Source organism: Chiloscyllium punctatum, chromosome 38 (genome assembly GCF_047496795.1).
Source record: "Chiloscyllium punctatum isolate Juve2018m chromosome 38, sChiPun1.3, whole genome shotgun sequence".
Lineage (NCBI taxonomy): Eukaryota > Metazoa > Chordata > Chondrichthyes > Orectolobiformes > Hemiscylliidae > Chiloscyllium > Chiloscyllium punctatum.
In genome coordinates this window covers 9,842,874-9,857,925 of record NC_092776.1, presented here as the reverse complement: position 1 = coordinate 9,857,925, position 15,052 = coordinate 9,842,874, and the positions used below count along the sequence as shown (strand labels likewise).

At 43.3% G+C, this 15,052-nt stretch overlaps 1 protein-coding gene across 1 annotated transcript in view; it reads right to left on the bottom strand.

Annotated features, from left to right (window-relative positions):
* Nucleotides 1–1,097: 1,097 nt before the first annotated feature.
* The window catches only part of pyroxd2 (pyridine nucleotide-disulphide oxidoreductase domain 2), a 58,872-nt gene continuing 44,917 nt past the window's right edge, over nucleotides 1,098–15,052 (bottom strand). The window contains exons 13-16 of the mRNA XM_072557138.1: nucleotides 13,647–13,801; nucleotides 7,469–7,575; nucleotides 4,839–4,959; nucleotides 1,098–2,918 (exon numbers count right to left, since the gene is read on the bottom strand). Of these exons, the coding sequence (XP_072413239.1) occupies nucleotides 2,848–2,918; nucleotides 4,839–4,959; nucleotides 7,469–7,575; nucleotides 13,647–13,801 (454 nt within the window). The 3' untranslated portion in view covers nucleotides 1,098–2,847. The remainder of the gene's footprint in view (nucleotides 2,919–4,838; nucleotides 4,960–7,468; nucleotides 7,576–13,646; nucleotides 13,802–15,052) is intronic.

Here is a 15,052-nt window from a genome sequence, read left to right as displayed (position 1 = left end):
CTCTCTGCTAATGCAGCCGGACCTGTTGAGTCTTTTAAGACCATAGGACCATGAGACATAGGAGTGAAAGTAAGGCCATTCGGCCCATCGAGTCCACTCCGCCATTCAATCATGGCTGATGGGCACTTCAACTCCACTTACCCGCATTCTCCCCGTAGCCCTTAATTCCCCGAGACAACAAGAATCTATCAATCTCTGCCTTGAAGACATTTAGCGTCCCGGCCTCCACTGCACTCTGCAGCAATGAATTCCATTTGTGACAATGCTGTGGCTTTAACACGTTATTTTGTACCAGTTTCTTTTAATACAGAGGTAGAACAAGAGTTTTCCAGCTGGCTAATGAAAACTGCTTGAGTAATCAGCTTGGGAGTCCATGGACATTTTTTAAAAACAGCCCAAATGGGTGTGGCCAGCTCTTACAGATGAGGGATTCTGGGTCTTGTTTTAGCATCAGAGGCTACTGGCGTCTCAATACAGTTGGAAGCTTCAGTAAATGTCTCCTGGCTGCTATACTCTCTGACTTTTCTCTTGATGCTTTTTTCCTCCTGGATGGGAGAACTGCATGTGAGTATCTGAATTTTCCTTTTCGCCAAAGGGGTGTGTTTGTGTGATGTTACTATATCGGAACTGTTAATTAGTAATTGCTACTGAATCTATTGTTCTGTTAAGTTTTCCAACAGAGTTAAGCTCTTCAAAGTTCTTCTTTCTTTGGTTGTATTTTAATTATAGTGTTTAAATACATTTTAAATAAATAAGTAGTTTGACCAATTGCATTGCATTGGGAGCATGACATTGTATCTTGGTGACCTGCTTAAACTATTTTGAGGGAGTCTGGCCAGGTCCATAACACTCTCCAGCACCTTCTGTCTCTGTTAAAGTTCCAGTGGTGTTAACTGTTCTAATTTATACCACCCTCCATCCCAACCCGTAACCTCCTACCAAATGTTTTACTCCACTCGGGCCCAAAACAAATAACAGGAGACTTTTAAAGCAGTTTACTTGCATGGTTCAACCAGACTGCTTCAATCGCTGATGGTCAGGAAGAGACTCATAAAACACTTCTGACATTAAAAGGCCATTATATCAAGACCAGCCAGTTGATGAAAGATCACTTTACTACAAAGGGCCATAATTTAAAACCCAAACTGACAAAATGTCAATGGGCTGTTGACTCCTCTAAGATTTTTACTGACACTTGAGACATTCAATGCCCGTTAAATTGTCTTTACTTCATAATTCTTCAGTGTTCTATTCCCAACATCAATCCAAGCAAAAGATATACAGTCCACTTTTGAAATGGTTTCTCACAGCTTTTAATGACAAATAGGACAAACCCCTCCATATTGTTTTCTTGCAATCTGCATTCTGCCTGCATAAATTATCACATTTAATTCAGAACCTGAAAATTAAAAGGTTTACTTAATGTTTTACTAGATAAAGCAGTATAGCTCTTAGCATCATAGAATTGGAGAAACAGACCATTCAGCCCATTATGTACACCCCAGGCATCAAGCATCTATCTACTCTCATCCCACTTTCCAACACGTGGCCCTAAGCCTTGTGTGAAAGGGAATTTCAAGTGCCCATCCAAATACTTCTTCAATATCCTGAGGGTTCCTGTCTCTATCGCCCTTTCATGCAGTGAGTTCCAGATACCCATGAATGACTGAATGAAAACATTCTCCTTTAAATTCCCTCAAAACATCTGTAACTTGCTCCTTCCCTTAAATCTGAGCCCTTGGTTAACTGACCCTTTTACTAAGGGGAAACGTTTCTCCCTATCTATGCTCCTCATAATTTTATTCATCTCAGCCGAGTTTCCCCTTCAGCCTTCTCTCCTCTAAGTAGATCAACCCCAGCCTTTTCAAAAGCTAAACTGCTCAAGCAATGGTAATCTCAGTCCCAGTGAATCCATTGCAGTCACATCCTTCCTACAGTGTGGTGAACAGAACTGCAAATGAAACTAAAAACAAAAAGTGCTGGAAATCTCAGGCAGCATCCGTGGAGAGACAGCAAGTTAACGTTTCGAGTTGAGATGACTCTTCATCAGAGCTGCATTGCATACAGTTGAAAAGTGAGGCACAGGAAATGCACAGCAGGTCAGGCAGCATCCGAGGAGCAGGAGAGTCGATGTTTCGGGCCTAAGCCCTTCATCAGGAATGTACTGCATACAGTACTCCAGCTGTGGCTTAACCTGCATTTTATCACAACCAGGAGAAAGGGAGGACTGCAGCTGCTGCAGATGTTGGAGACCGAAACGTTAACTCTCCTGCTCCTCGGATGCTGTCTGACCTGCTGTGCTTTTCCAGCATCACACTTTTAACTTTTATCACAACCACCCTACTCTTGTACTCAATGCCTCAACAAGTAATGGCAAGTATTCTGTATGTTTTTTAACCATTTTACAGAAATCTTCTGTTCACTTCAAGAATCTATGGATTTGCACGCCAGGGTCCCTCTGATTCTTTGTACTTCCTAAGGTCCTTTTGCTCATTGTATACTCCCTCTGTTACACTAGGAGTGATTGGAATCTGGAATGGGCTGCGTAATAAGGTGCTGGATGTGAAATCTATAGCAGCATTCCAAAGAGGATTGGATAAATACTTGAAAACGAAAAGTCAGGAATATCGGGAAAGAGCAGGGACTAACTGTCTTAGTCTTTGAAAGGGCCAAGCCTGGTCCAGTGGCCCTTTGGGCTCCTCTATGATGCTACGGGCAGATAGTAATCGTTGATGAAGTGCTTTCCCGTTCAGTAATCATTCTAAGCGTTGATCAGGTAGAGAGCGTGAGCATATTCCGTTGTAGAGGTGTATTCAAAGCCAGCAGTCCAGGTGGGAGGGGGGTCTGTTAAACTCGTCTCAAATCAGAAAGGACAACACGTGCTGCATTACGGCCTGCTGATCCCATTACTCCACCTCCTGATGAAAGACACAGGAGACGGTCATTCTTCAGTTGTTAAAGAATCTATTCAACCATGCAAAATGTCACAGCCAACCTGGTTTCACACAGCTTTCAAACTCCCAATTTCTAACATCAAGGGACACTACCAACTCTACCATCCCTTCAACTCACCTGTTCAGCTGAGTTGGGAATATACAGCTGTTTCCCCACTGTCGCTGGGTCAAAATCCTGAAACTCCCTCCCTGACGGTACTTAGCTCTCCTCACAGCTCACGGGCTGTAACAGTTCAAGAAGGTAGCTCACCACCAGCTTCTTAAGGGCAATTGGTGTTGGCATAAAGGGAGGGCTGCAGATGCTGGAGATCAGAGTCAAAGAGTGTGCTGCTGGAAAAGCACAGCAGGTCAGGCAGCATCCGAGGAGCAGGAGAGTCGACGTTTCGAGCATAAGCCCTTCATCAGGAACGCTCGATGCGTCGACTCGCCTGCTCCTTGGATGCTGCCTGACCTGCTTTGATTTTCCAGCACCACACACTTTGGCAATTGGTACTGGCCTGGCCAGTGACATCTACATCCCCTGAATGAATAAATAAAAAAAAACAGAAACCCACCCATAGGCACTTTCCTATCAAGGGTCCTGACAGAGTTTGGTGGAAAGTACCCTGATTGATTTTTCTAACTGTTGGCCATTCCCATTCCACGTAACTTTCAATTAGCTCCCAAACACTTCTCGGTTTAATAAATGTAAATTTTGTGGCTCATATAATATCTGAGACATTGTTTCTGAATGACTCCAGATACAAACCACTTGTACATGTTGAGCCTTCAGGTGATGAGTTGAAGGAGATTCTTCAGAAGCTGTTCTATCCCAATTTTAAAAAAGATTTGCATTTACATTGTGCCTTTCATACCCATTGGACAGTCAATAATGTCTTAAAGCTAATTAAGTGTAGACGATGTTGTAGGAAACATAGCGGCCAATCTAGGCACAGCTAGCTCCAAAAGCACAGCAATGTGATATAAAGACCAAATGACCTATTCTTGAGGGACACCTGGGTAACTAGACTGTCCTTTTTCAAAACAATGCAGTAATATCTTTCATGTTTGCTCAAAGGAGAGAGGGGGCCTTTGTTTATTGTATCAGCAACACCCAACAGTGTGGCACTTCCTTAGTACTACACCAAGCTTGTACCTAAGTCCTGGAGTGGGATTTGAACCGATAACTCTCTGACTCACAGACTACAAGTGTTACCCACTGAATCACAGCATATCCCTAACTGAAAGTATACTACTGCAGAAGCTGGGAGTCTGACACAAAGTGCCATGGATCGGTAATGGTAGGTATCCTTTGCTTTGTCTCTCCCACCAGTATGGCCTAAACCCCAAACCTCACCCCACCCCCACCCACCTCCAGAATTTCCAGCACAACTCGTTACTCACTATGCAACCCTTTTGAGTTTGTGGGTGAGTGCAGAGTTGGACCATAAGATATAGGTGCAGAATTAGGCCATTCTGCCCATTGAGTCCGCTCCACCAGTCAGTCATGGCTCAGCTATTTCTCAACCCCCATTCTCCTGTCTTCTCCCTGTAACCCTTGATCCCCTGACTGATCAAGAACCTATCTATTTCTGTCTTAAGTACACTCAATGACTTGGCCTCTGCAGCAGTGAATTCCACCCTCTGGCTGAAGGAATTCCTCCTCAGCTCAGTTCTCCTTCACTCTGAGGCCTTGGGTCCCAGTCTGTCTTATTATTGGAAACATCTTCTCCACATCCACAGTGTCCAGACCTCTCAGTATCCTCTAAGTTTCAATCAGATCCTTCTGAACTCCATCGAGTACAGACCCAGAGTCCTCAACTGCTCCCCATATGATAAGCCCTTCCTCCCAGGGATCATTCTTATTTTCGTTTCTTTTCAGACACCCATTACTTTGCTTGTTACCTGGGTGAGCTCCACTGCCACACAGGTAAAGGCCTTTAACCGGTGACCTGTAGTTCGAATATGAGGGCAGAGGTCGAGTCAGGTACAGCTGATCAAGTGACATTGCTCCATGGAAAATATTCTGCAAGAAAACACCACAATTGGGAATATTTATCCATCTCGGTACCAAATCAGACAGAAGGACAGAGAAATGCTGTCATTGAGAGCGATACAAAAGGGTAACATAGTGAGGGGCATTTCAAGAGATTTGCGTTGTTAGGATTTTATTGCCATCATCCAACCTGAGACAAGGGGAGAAGTTAAGGAGGAGAATCTTTCACTGTAACCTCAGCTGGTGTGGGAATCGAACCCACGCTGTTGATATCTCTCTGCATTGCAAGCCACCCTTATAAACCTCCCTACCCAGAAAGAAAAGCCAATAAAGTCAGCGAATGAGTCGTACAGGTCCTGTACACTTCAAAATAGAGGTCCAGTAAAACCTGTACATTCATTCCCAAGTATCACTGGGTCTTTCCCACTGGGCAGGACGTTCTCCAAAGCCTTAAGGTCTTTGTAAAGTACAATAGCCAGAGTCAGGCACTGGGCTCCAGCAGAAACTGGGGCCTAATCACTGGATTAACTGTAACGGATATCGATGTTTCCGTTTGGAGTGTGAGTTTGAATGTCAATGTGAACAACTGCTGCCTCACATTCAGGATTCCCAATGAAGACTGGTATCTGTAATAAACACAGTGGATATGGTATGTCTTATTGATGTGTCCAGCCACTGGTCCCAACTGGACTCTGGCAATCACCATACACTTAGGAGCAGAAATTGGCCATTCAGCCCATCGAGTCTGCTCTGCCATTCTGATGGCCCTCAAACCCCACTTTCCTGCCTTTTCTTGATCACCCTTGATCCCCTGAACTGATTTAAAAATGTTTGGTTCAAACCTGATTAGACTTAATGAATCAGCCTCTACCACCCTCTGTGGTAAAACATTCCACAATTCCTCCAACTCCAAGAGAGAAAATCCCTGCTCACTCCTGTCTGAAATGTGTGATCCCTCACTCTGAGATGATGCCCTCTGGTCCTAGACTCTTCCACAAGGGAAACAGCCTCTCCATATCTACCCTGTCAAGTCCCCTAGCAATCTTGTATGTTTCAACAAAGTCTCCTGTAATTCTTCTAAATCCCAATCAGTATAGGCCCAACCTACTTAATCTCTCCTCATAAGACAGTCCCAGCCTAGACTGCCTCTACTGACAGTATATCTTTCCATAAGACCATAAGACATAGGAGTGGAAGTAAGGCCATTCGGCCCATCGAGTCCACTCCGCCATTCAATCATGGCTGATGGGCACTTCAACTCCACTTACCCGCATTCTCCCCGTAGCCCTTAATTCCCCGAGACAACAAGAATCTATCAATCTCTGCCTTGAAGACATTTAGCGTCCCAGCCTCCACTGCACTCTGCGGCAATGAATTCCACAGGCCCACCACTCTCTGGCTGGAGAAATGTCTCCGCATTTCTGTTCTGAATTTACCCCCTGTAATTCTAAGGCTGTGTCCACGGGTCCTAGTCTCCTCACCTAACGGAAACAATTTCCTAGCATCCACCCTTTCCAAGCCATGTATTATCTTGTACGTCTCTATTAAGTCTCCCCTTAATCTTCTAAACTCCAATGAATACAATCCCAAGATCCTCAGCTGTTCCTCATATGTTAGACCTACCATTCCAGGGATCATCTGTGTGAATCTCTTAGACAAGTGTCCACAGTATTCCAGCTGTGGTCTGACTAGTGCTACGTATAGTTTTAGAGAAACCCCCCTACCTTTATACTCTGTTCCCTTTGAAATAAAGAGAGAAACTAAAGGAAAACAACGTCAGTCTACTTTGAGGATCAAACCCAGGCAAACATACAGCAGGCACTGCTGTTTCTTCTGGTGGACAGTGCTACCAAGATAAAGGATTGAGAAGTGGGACATGGCTATCTTGCTATTGTGAATTTCTGTGTAAAATTATTCCAATGAGTTTTATTTTAATGAAGTCAGTAAAATACTATACATGGGTTCAAATTCCACCACAACTGCAGTGTGCTTTAAAATTCAATTGATTAAAACACCTGGAACTAAAGCTAGTCACAGTAATGACGACTATCAAACAATCACCAATTGTTGTAAAAATCCATCTGGTTCACCGATGCCCTTTAGGAAGGGAAATCTGCCGTCCTTACCTGGTCTGGCCCACTAGCAATGTGGTTGACTCTAACTGCCCTCTGCAATGGCCTAGCAAGACACTCAGTTCAAGGGCAGTTAGGGATGGGTAACAATTTCTGGCCTTGCCAGTGAACTCCACATCCCATTCAAAAAATTGTTAAGCCTAATAGCCAAAACAGCGGAATGCAAGTCAATCTGTACAGTCTGGTTAGAATGTGTTTCAGTGCAATGCACAACCAGAACAACAGGATACTGGAGGAATGTTAAAATCCAGAAGGGAAAACGCAGAGTGAAGGTGGATGATCCCTGGTCTTTATGGTTTGAGTGATGAGGTGAATGAAGATCCCTCAGGCACCACAAACTAATCCGTCATTTTCAATCTATAGATTGATCATTTTTCATTGACCAAAGTTACAGGACTCATACCAACCCCTCCAGTTAAGCCAAACACTTTCTCCAGGTCCGGTGGTGTCAGGATGTCACGCCCAACCACGGAGGACTTGAACCCTGGAGCATACTGCTCAATGCAGTCGAACACTGAGGAAAACAAGAGATGACCAATGGTCATTCATACAGTCAAGAGAAGGGAATTAGGCAACTCATTCTCTTCAATGATCCTTTTTTCCTTCTCCTTCTCCTCCTCTCCTGAAAATGCACTCTTTCTAGCACCTTCTCATGATTTATTGTTGTCACATGCATCTACGTACAGTGAAAGGTTTTGTTTTGTGTGCAGTACGGGCAGATCATACCATACAAGGACATACAGGTCATATTGTGCTTAGACAGAGGAACGTATACCAGGTTATGCTGCGCAAGAGGTGCACAAAGGAACATCAACATTAGATTTGAGATAGATCGCTTTTGGAATATTGTGTGCAGTTCTGGCCTCCCTGCTGTAGGAAGAATGTTGTGAAACTTGAAAGGGTTCAGAAAAGATTTACAAGGATGTTGCCAGGGTTGGGGGATTTGAGCTACAGGGAGAGGCAGAACAGGCTGGGGCTGTTTTCCCTGGAGCGTCGGAGGCTGAGGGGTGACCTTATAAAGGTTTATAAAATCATGAGGGGCATGGATAGGGTAAATAGACAACATCTTTCCCCTGGGTTGGTGTGTCCAGAACTAGAGGGCAAAGGTTGAGGGTGAAAGGGGAAAAATTTAAAAGGGACCTAAGGGGCAATTTTTTTCATGCGGGGGGTGGTGTGTATGGAATGAGCTGCCAGAGGAAGTGGTGGAGGCTGATACAATTATAACATTTAAAAGGTATCTGGATATGTATATGAATAGGAAGGGTTTGGAGGAATATGGGCCAAGTGCTGGCAAATGGGACTAGAACAGTTTAGGATGTCTGGTCAGTATGGACAAGTTGAACCAAAGGGTCTGTTTCCATGATGTACACCTCTATGTCCCAAGAGAGGTCCATTCAGCAGTCTTATTCCTGAGAAATTATGATAATTTCACTGGACTAATCTCTCAGAGATCTGGGCTAATACTGTGGGAAGACAGGTTCAAATCCTACCATAGTGGCTAGCTGTGTTTGAACTGAATTTATAACTCTGGAATAAGTTAGCGAAGGTTTGACCTTGAAGCTGTTGTCGATTGGTGTAATCTGGTTCACTGATGACCTTTAGGGAAGGAAATCTGCTGTCTTTACCCAGCCCAGCTGCACATGATTCCAGACCCACCGCAATGTGGTTGGTTGGTAAGCTGCATTCTGGAATGGCCCAATAGGCCATCCAGTTCAAGGACCATCAGGGATGGAGAACAAGTTCTGGCTTTTCCAGTTGTTGTAGGAGTTACTTAAATTAAATATGCCCCACGTTGTATTGTGCACGTAAATCAAATTTGCACCACACCGGAGGAGGGGGTGGGGGGATGGGGGTTTAGATTTAGCCTTCTTCCTCTTGAAAGGTAAAGATTTACAGGACGTGTGAGGCCTGATATGGTAGCCAAAACATCTATTTCCAGTATTAACAAGAATTAACTCTTGTAGTGAACTAGAAGTAGTTTACTGCATATTAGCAACTAGATACATTGTTACAGAGATCGTGCGGGAGATCAGATACTGGGTCTCTCTCATTGAGCTCCTCAGCTATTCTGACTACAAGACCATATAACAGCATCATAATCAATGGTGCTTATGGCATTCTTTGGTATTAACCCTTTCAGACCTTTGCACCCATGTAAGTAACACCGACATCCCGTGAAAAAATAAAGGCAACAAGTTCAGTTGTAAGAACATTGTATTTTTTAAAGTTTTATGAAGACTTTATATTTAATAATTTTTGTGAAGTTGGGTTTGATGGGCTGTGGATACCCAGATTTTTAAAAAAGCGATCAGTTGAAAGGAAAATGGAAGATTCAACTTTAAAACAATTCTTGGAGTTGACACATCTAGTGACAAGCCTCTTGTTTACTGCAGGTCTCCTGTACAGGTTTACAATGGTCAGGCTGTGCTATCTGCATTGCAGATTGCTTGGTATTTGCAGTTGGTTGTGAGGCTGAGGGAAGGAAAGGAGAGAGAGCTTCCCAGCTCAACTCTCCTGTTTTTGAGTCCAGTGTGGTAGCTGGAACCCTGACCCACTCTGAACCCTGATTGTGTTCCTGAAGAGGCGCATCTCCAAGAACCCGTGACATTGTGTTCCCTGAGCAAGTCGTGTTGGTAAAGATCCCAAAGGCATAGAGTCATAGAGATGCACAGCATGAAAACAGACCTGGAGTGTCGGAGGCTGAGGGGTGATCTTATAGAGGTTTACAAAATTATGAGGGGCATGGATAGGATAAATAGACAAAGTCTTTTCCCTGGGGTCGGGGAGTCCAGAACTAGAGGGCATAGGTTTAGGGTGAGAGGGGAAAGATATAAAAGGGACCTAAGGGGCAACTTTTTCACGCAGAGGGTGGTACGTATTTGTGTTTGACAACATCACTGTTTGCACACTATAGCAGTAGACTGATGCCACCTGAACATTCCACACCATTTTGTTTATACTTTCAAGAACTAAAACGCAATGGCTAAAAGTGCTTTAATTTTCCCAAAGTGAATCTCCACAGAGAAATTTACTTTTTCACCTTTACTCAGTGCATGTTTGATTTAGATTATTTAAATGGGTAAAATTTGTTCTTATTGAATATGTTTTGCTTATAATTAATCAATAATTTTCTGTTCACTTTAAGAAACTTGGTTGTTAGATTTTTAAAATTTTAAGACCATAAGTCATCGGAGCAGAAATTAGGCCATTCAGCCCATCAAGTCTGCTCCACCATTCAATCATGGCTGATAGGTTTCTCAACTACATTCTCCCACTTTCTCCCCGTAAATAAGACCATAAGCTTAATACAGAGGAAGCATACAATTGGCTAATTGAGAACCAAGTTAAAAAACTGAAGATATGCTGTGGGCTGTGGAGTAATTGGAAACTAGTGAAATACATCTCAGTAATAACAAAGGGAAAGTTAGAAATGATTTGAAGCACAAGAGGACACGGGGACTAGCATAGGATTTGTTTTAGATTTGCTGTTGCAAAGAGCCATCACAACACAGAAGGCTGAGTGGCCTCCTACTGTGCCAAGACTATCATAAACAGAATGATAACCATGAGAGCATAAAATATAGGAGCAGTAGTAGGTCATTCAGCCCATTGAGTCTGCTCTACTGTTCAATAAGACCAGGGTCGATCTGATAATCCTCACCTCCTCTCTCTTGCCTTTTCGCTAAACCCTGATTCCTTTACGGATTAAAAATCTGTCTATCGCAGCCTTTCATGACCGAACCTCAACAGCCCTCTGCAGTAAAGAATTCCGCTCAGAGAAGAAGTTCTTCCTGATCTCTATCTTAAATTTGTGACTAATTATTCTGAGAATATACTCTCTGGCACTAAATTCTCCCATAAGGGGAAACAACCTTTCCTTAACTACCCTGTCATATCCCCCATGAAGCCTGTATGTTTAATAAGGTTACCTGTCATTCTTTTATATTCCATTGGGTACAAGAGGTATCCCCATAACCTCTCCATGTAAGACAATTTTTCCATACCTGATACCATTCAGTGAACTTTCCCTGCAGTGCTTCCAATGCCAGTACATTTTTCCTTAAATGTGGGGACCAAAACCATTCCCAGTATTCTAGCTGGGGTCTGACTAGTGCTTTGTATAGTTTTAGCAAAATCTCCCCACTTTTATATTCGGTTCCCTTTGAAACAAAGGCCAACATTCTATGTACTTTCCCGATTACCTGAGGAATTTTGCTAAAGGTTCTTGAGATCCTAATTCAATGTCTATCTGGAACACCCTAACAGCAGTTTATCTGCTATCTTCTGCATCTCACATGGGTAAGAGTTATGAAGCATAATGACCTATTCAACTTGTATCTGTCAAATCCCACCTAGAGGTGTTCAGACATATCAAGGGCTGGTGGGAGATGGGACTCAGAACTGAGTTTCACAGTGAAATGAAAGTTTTTCAGTTAGACCCAATGAGTCCACTCATCCCCACATACACTCTTCTAGCCCTGAGGAACGGCTGAGGATACTGGGATTGTATTCGTTGGAGTTTAGAAGATTAAGGGGAGATCTAATAGAGACGTACAAAATAATACATGGCTTTGAAAAGGTGGATGCTAGGAAATTGTTTCTGTTAGGCAAGGAGACTAGGACACGTGGACACAGCCTTAGAATTAGAGGGGATCATTTCAGAACAGAAATGCGGAGACATTTCTTCAGCCAGAGAGTGGTGGGCCTGTGGAATTCATTGCCACGGAGTGCAGTGGAAGCCGGGACGCTAAATGTCTTCAAGGCCGAGATTGATAGGTTCTTGTTGTCTAGAGGAATTAAGGGCTACGGGGAGAACGCTGGTAAGTGGAGCTGAAATGCGCATCAGCCATGATTGAATGGCGGAGTGGACTCGATGGGCCGAATGGCCTTACTTCCACTCCTATGTCTTATGGTCTTATGGTCTTATGGTCTTATGGTTAAGGCAAGCATGTTGGGGACCAACTACGAGTCTTCCAGAATTGGGAGATCAGAGAGTTAAAAACCCCAAATATCTCTTTATGTGGTTCAATGTTCATTTTAATTTGTTTGCAATCCTGTGATTGTTTGGGATGTTTCGTAACATAAAGGCCCTATGTTGAAGAAAGCTGTTGTTGTTAGTGGAGATGAATCCAGTGCAGCTAGCTGAATACAGGGAGGGCCTTCAACAGTAGTCTTCCACATTAGAAGGTCATCAGCAGAAAAACATGGCTAAGACCATCTGCAAGTTCAGGACCTTCTCGTGTATGAGACCCCAGCCAACTCCCGGGATGTTTCCCACACCCACAGCCCTCAGGGGACTGCAGCTGCACTCTCACTTCCCGTCTGCTGTCATTGGCAACTGAGACAGCTCAACAGGAATCTGCAGGTCCAAAAACAGAAATTTCTGGAAAACCTCGGCAGGTCTGGCAGCATATGTGGAGAGAAATCAGAGTTAATGTTTTGGGTCCACTGACCCTTCCTCAGAACTGTCTTCAGGGTTTGGATGAAGTGTCACAGGACAAGAAAACAAATTGCTTAGAGATTTCTTTAATGTAAAAAGTGAAAACATATTGACAGAAAGAAAAATAAGTCAACAGAAACAAAAAAAAATTGTGTTATGTCTCACAGTCAGTTTGCCTTTAGGAGATATCCTCATGATATCATCTGCTTTGTCTCCACTGATGCTGCCAGACCTGCTGAGTTTTATTTTCTGTTTTTTTTTGTGTCAGATTCTTTGTTGTAGGAATGCACTGGTGTCCAGGGGAGAGGGAAAACTCGGATAACTGGGGAGGAATGACTCCCCTGCCTGTCTTGTGAAGCAGGCACCCTGGGAAGTTTTCACAGACGATCAGCCACGGCCTGCAGCATCACTCATTAGGGGAAGCCACCCAGAATTCCCCAACAGGGATGTTTCTGGAAAACTTTGAGAGACTGGCTTCGTAGCATCAAAATAATCAGGCCTTGGCAAGTGCAGGAATAATTGTAAATAAGTGCACAGCCAAATCCCTCAGTGTCATATTTCAATTAAACTTTTGGGAATATAGGAAACCACAGGAGTAGGCTGTACAGCCCTTTCAGCCTGTTCTGCCATTCATTCCTAATGAAGGGCTTTTGTCCGAAACATTGATTTCGAAGCTACCTGGATGCTGCCTGAACTGCTGTGCTCTTCCAGCACCACTAATCCAGAATGCCATTCATTATCGTCCAACTCAATCATCTAATTCTGCTTTCTCCCAAATCCTTTGATCCTGTTAGCCTCAAGCGCTACACCCAACTCTTTCTTATAACCATACAATGTTTTGGCCTTGATCACCCTCTGTGATAAGAAATTCCTCAGACTCATCAATCTCTGGGTGAAGAAATTTCTCCTCATCTCAGTCCTACCCTGTATCCTTAAACTGTGACCCCTGGTTCTGGACTGCCCTGCACTGGGGAACATCCTTCCTCATCTCCCCTGACGAGACCTGTTAGAATTTTATTGGTATTTGTGAGATCCCTCCTCATTCTTCTGAATTCCAGTGAATATAATCCCAATTGCTGTACTCTCTGAATAAACCCACTGATTCTTAGAGAGCTAGTGGCAAGCCATTTCACTGTGTTGCCTACCTCTATCAGCGTAGAGATTCCTCTCCAGTTCATCCCACTCTTTACCTCCTTGTAGATAGTATGGTGTATATTGGGTAAAGATAGAGATGACATGGCAATTTGGTGGAGCGATAGTAGAATCCAGAATTGAGGGGATACATAACTCCAACACTGGTCTTATTGGAAGAAGACAAAGAAAAACAGAGTTTATATGAATACACTTTCTGACTTTACACATTCTGACAACATTTAATATGTTGGGAACACCGTGTTATTTTCAGGGATTGGCTTGGTCACTTTTGGAATACTGCGTTGAATTCTGGTCTCCCTGCTATAGGAAGGATATTGTGAAACTTGAAAGAGTTCAGAAAAGATTTACAACAGCGTTGCCAGGGTTGGAGGGTTTGAGCTGCAGGGGGAGGCTGAATTGGCAGGGGCTGTTTTCTCTGGAGCACTGGAGACTGAGGGATGACATTATAGAGGTTTCTAAAATCATGAGGGGCATGGATAGGGTGAATAAACAAGGTCTTTTCCCTGGAGTGAGGGAGTCCAAAACTAGAAGGCATAGGTTGAAGGTGAGAGGAGAAAGATTTAACAGGGATCTAAGGGGCAACTTTTTCACACAGAGTGTGGTGAGTGTATGGAATGAGCTGCCAGAGGAAGTGGTGGAGGCTGGTGCAATTACAATATTTAAAAGGCATCTGGATGAGTATATGATTAGGAAGGGTTTACAGGGATGTGGGCCAAATACTGGCAAATGGGACTAGATTAGGTTAAGATATCTGGTCAGTATGGACACAGGGTCTGTTTCAGTGTGTTCACTCCGATTACTCCATGACTCTACCACTCTATGATTCTATGAGCTCCAGAATTGCGCTTATGCACAAGACAAGCAAATGTAAAGAAAACAAATAATTTCTAAATATAAAGTGAAAACATGCAGTCAGAAAGAAAAATAAGTCAACAGGAAAAACAGTCTCACAGTCAGTTTGCCTTTAAGAGGTATCTTCATGATATCATCACTCTACTATAACATGTGACCTGAGGATATAAAGGTCTCGGTCTCCATCTTACCACGGATCACTTAAAGCATGACACCCTGGTTGCAATAAATGTCTGTTGGATTCTATAATACCATGATATCCATGCCCAGGTTCTCATGCTGCAGGGGCATTGCTGCATCAGATAAAAAATAAAGCTCCGATAGATAACGAAACACAATGCGGAGAGAAAGGTAGAAAAAGAAAGAAAAAAAAACATTTGTTTTTGACCTTAGGATGTCCCAAAGTATTAGGATCGACAGTGAGAGCCTGCTATAAAGTGGTCCATGGATTCTTATAAGTATTATAAGTAAGCTGCCTTATAAGTAAGACCACATTACTTCCGAGCTAGTAATCTATACTCAGGCTCAATTCCACTAGGGGCTG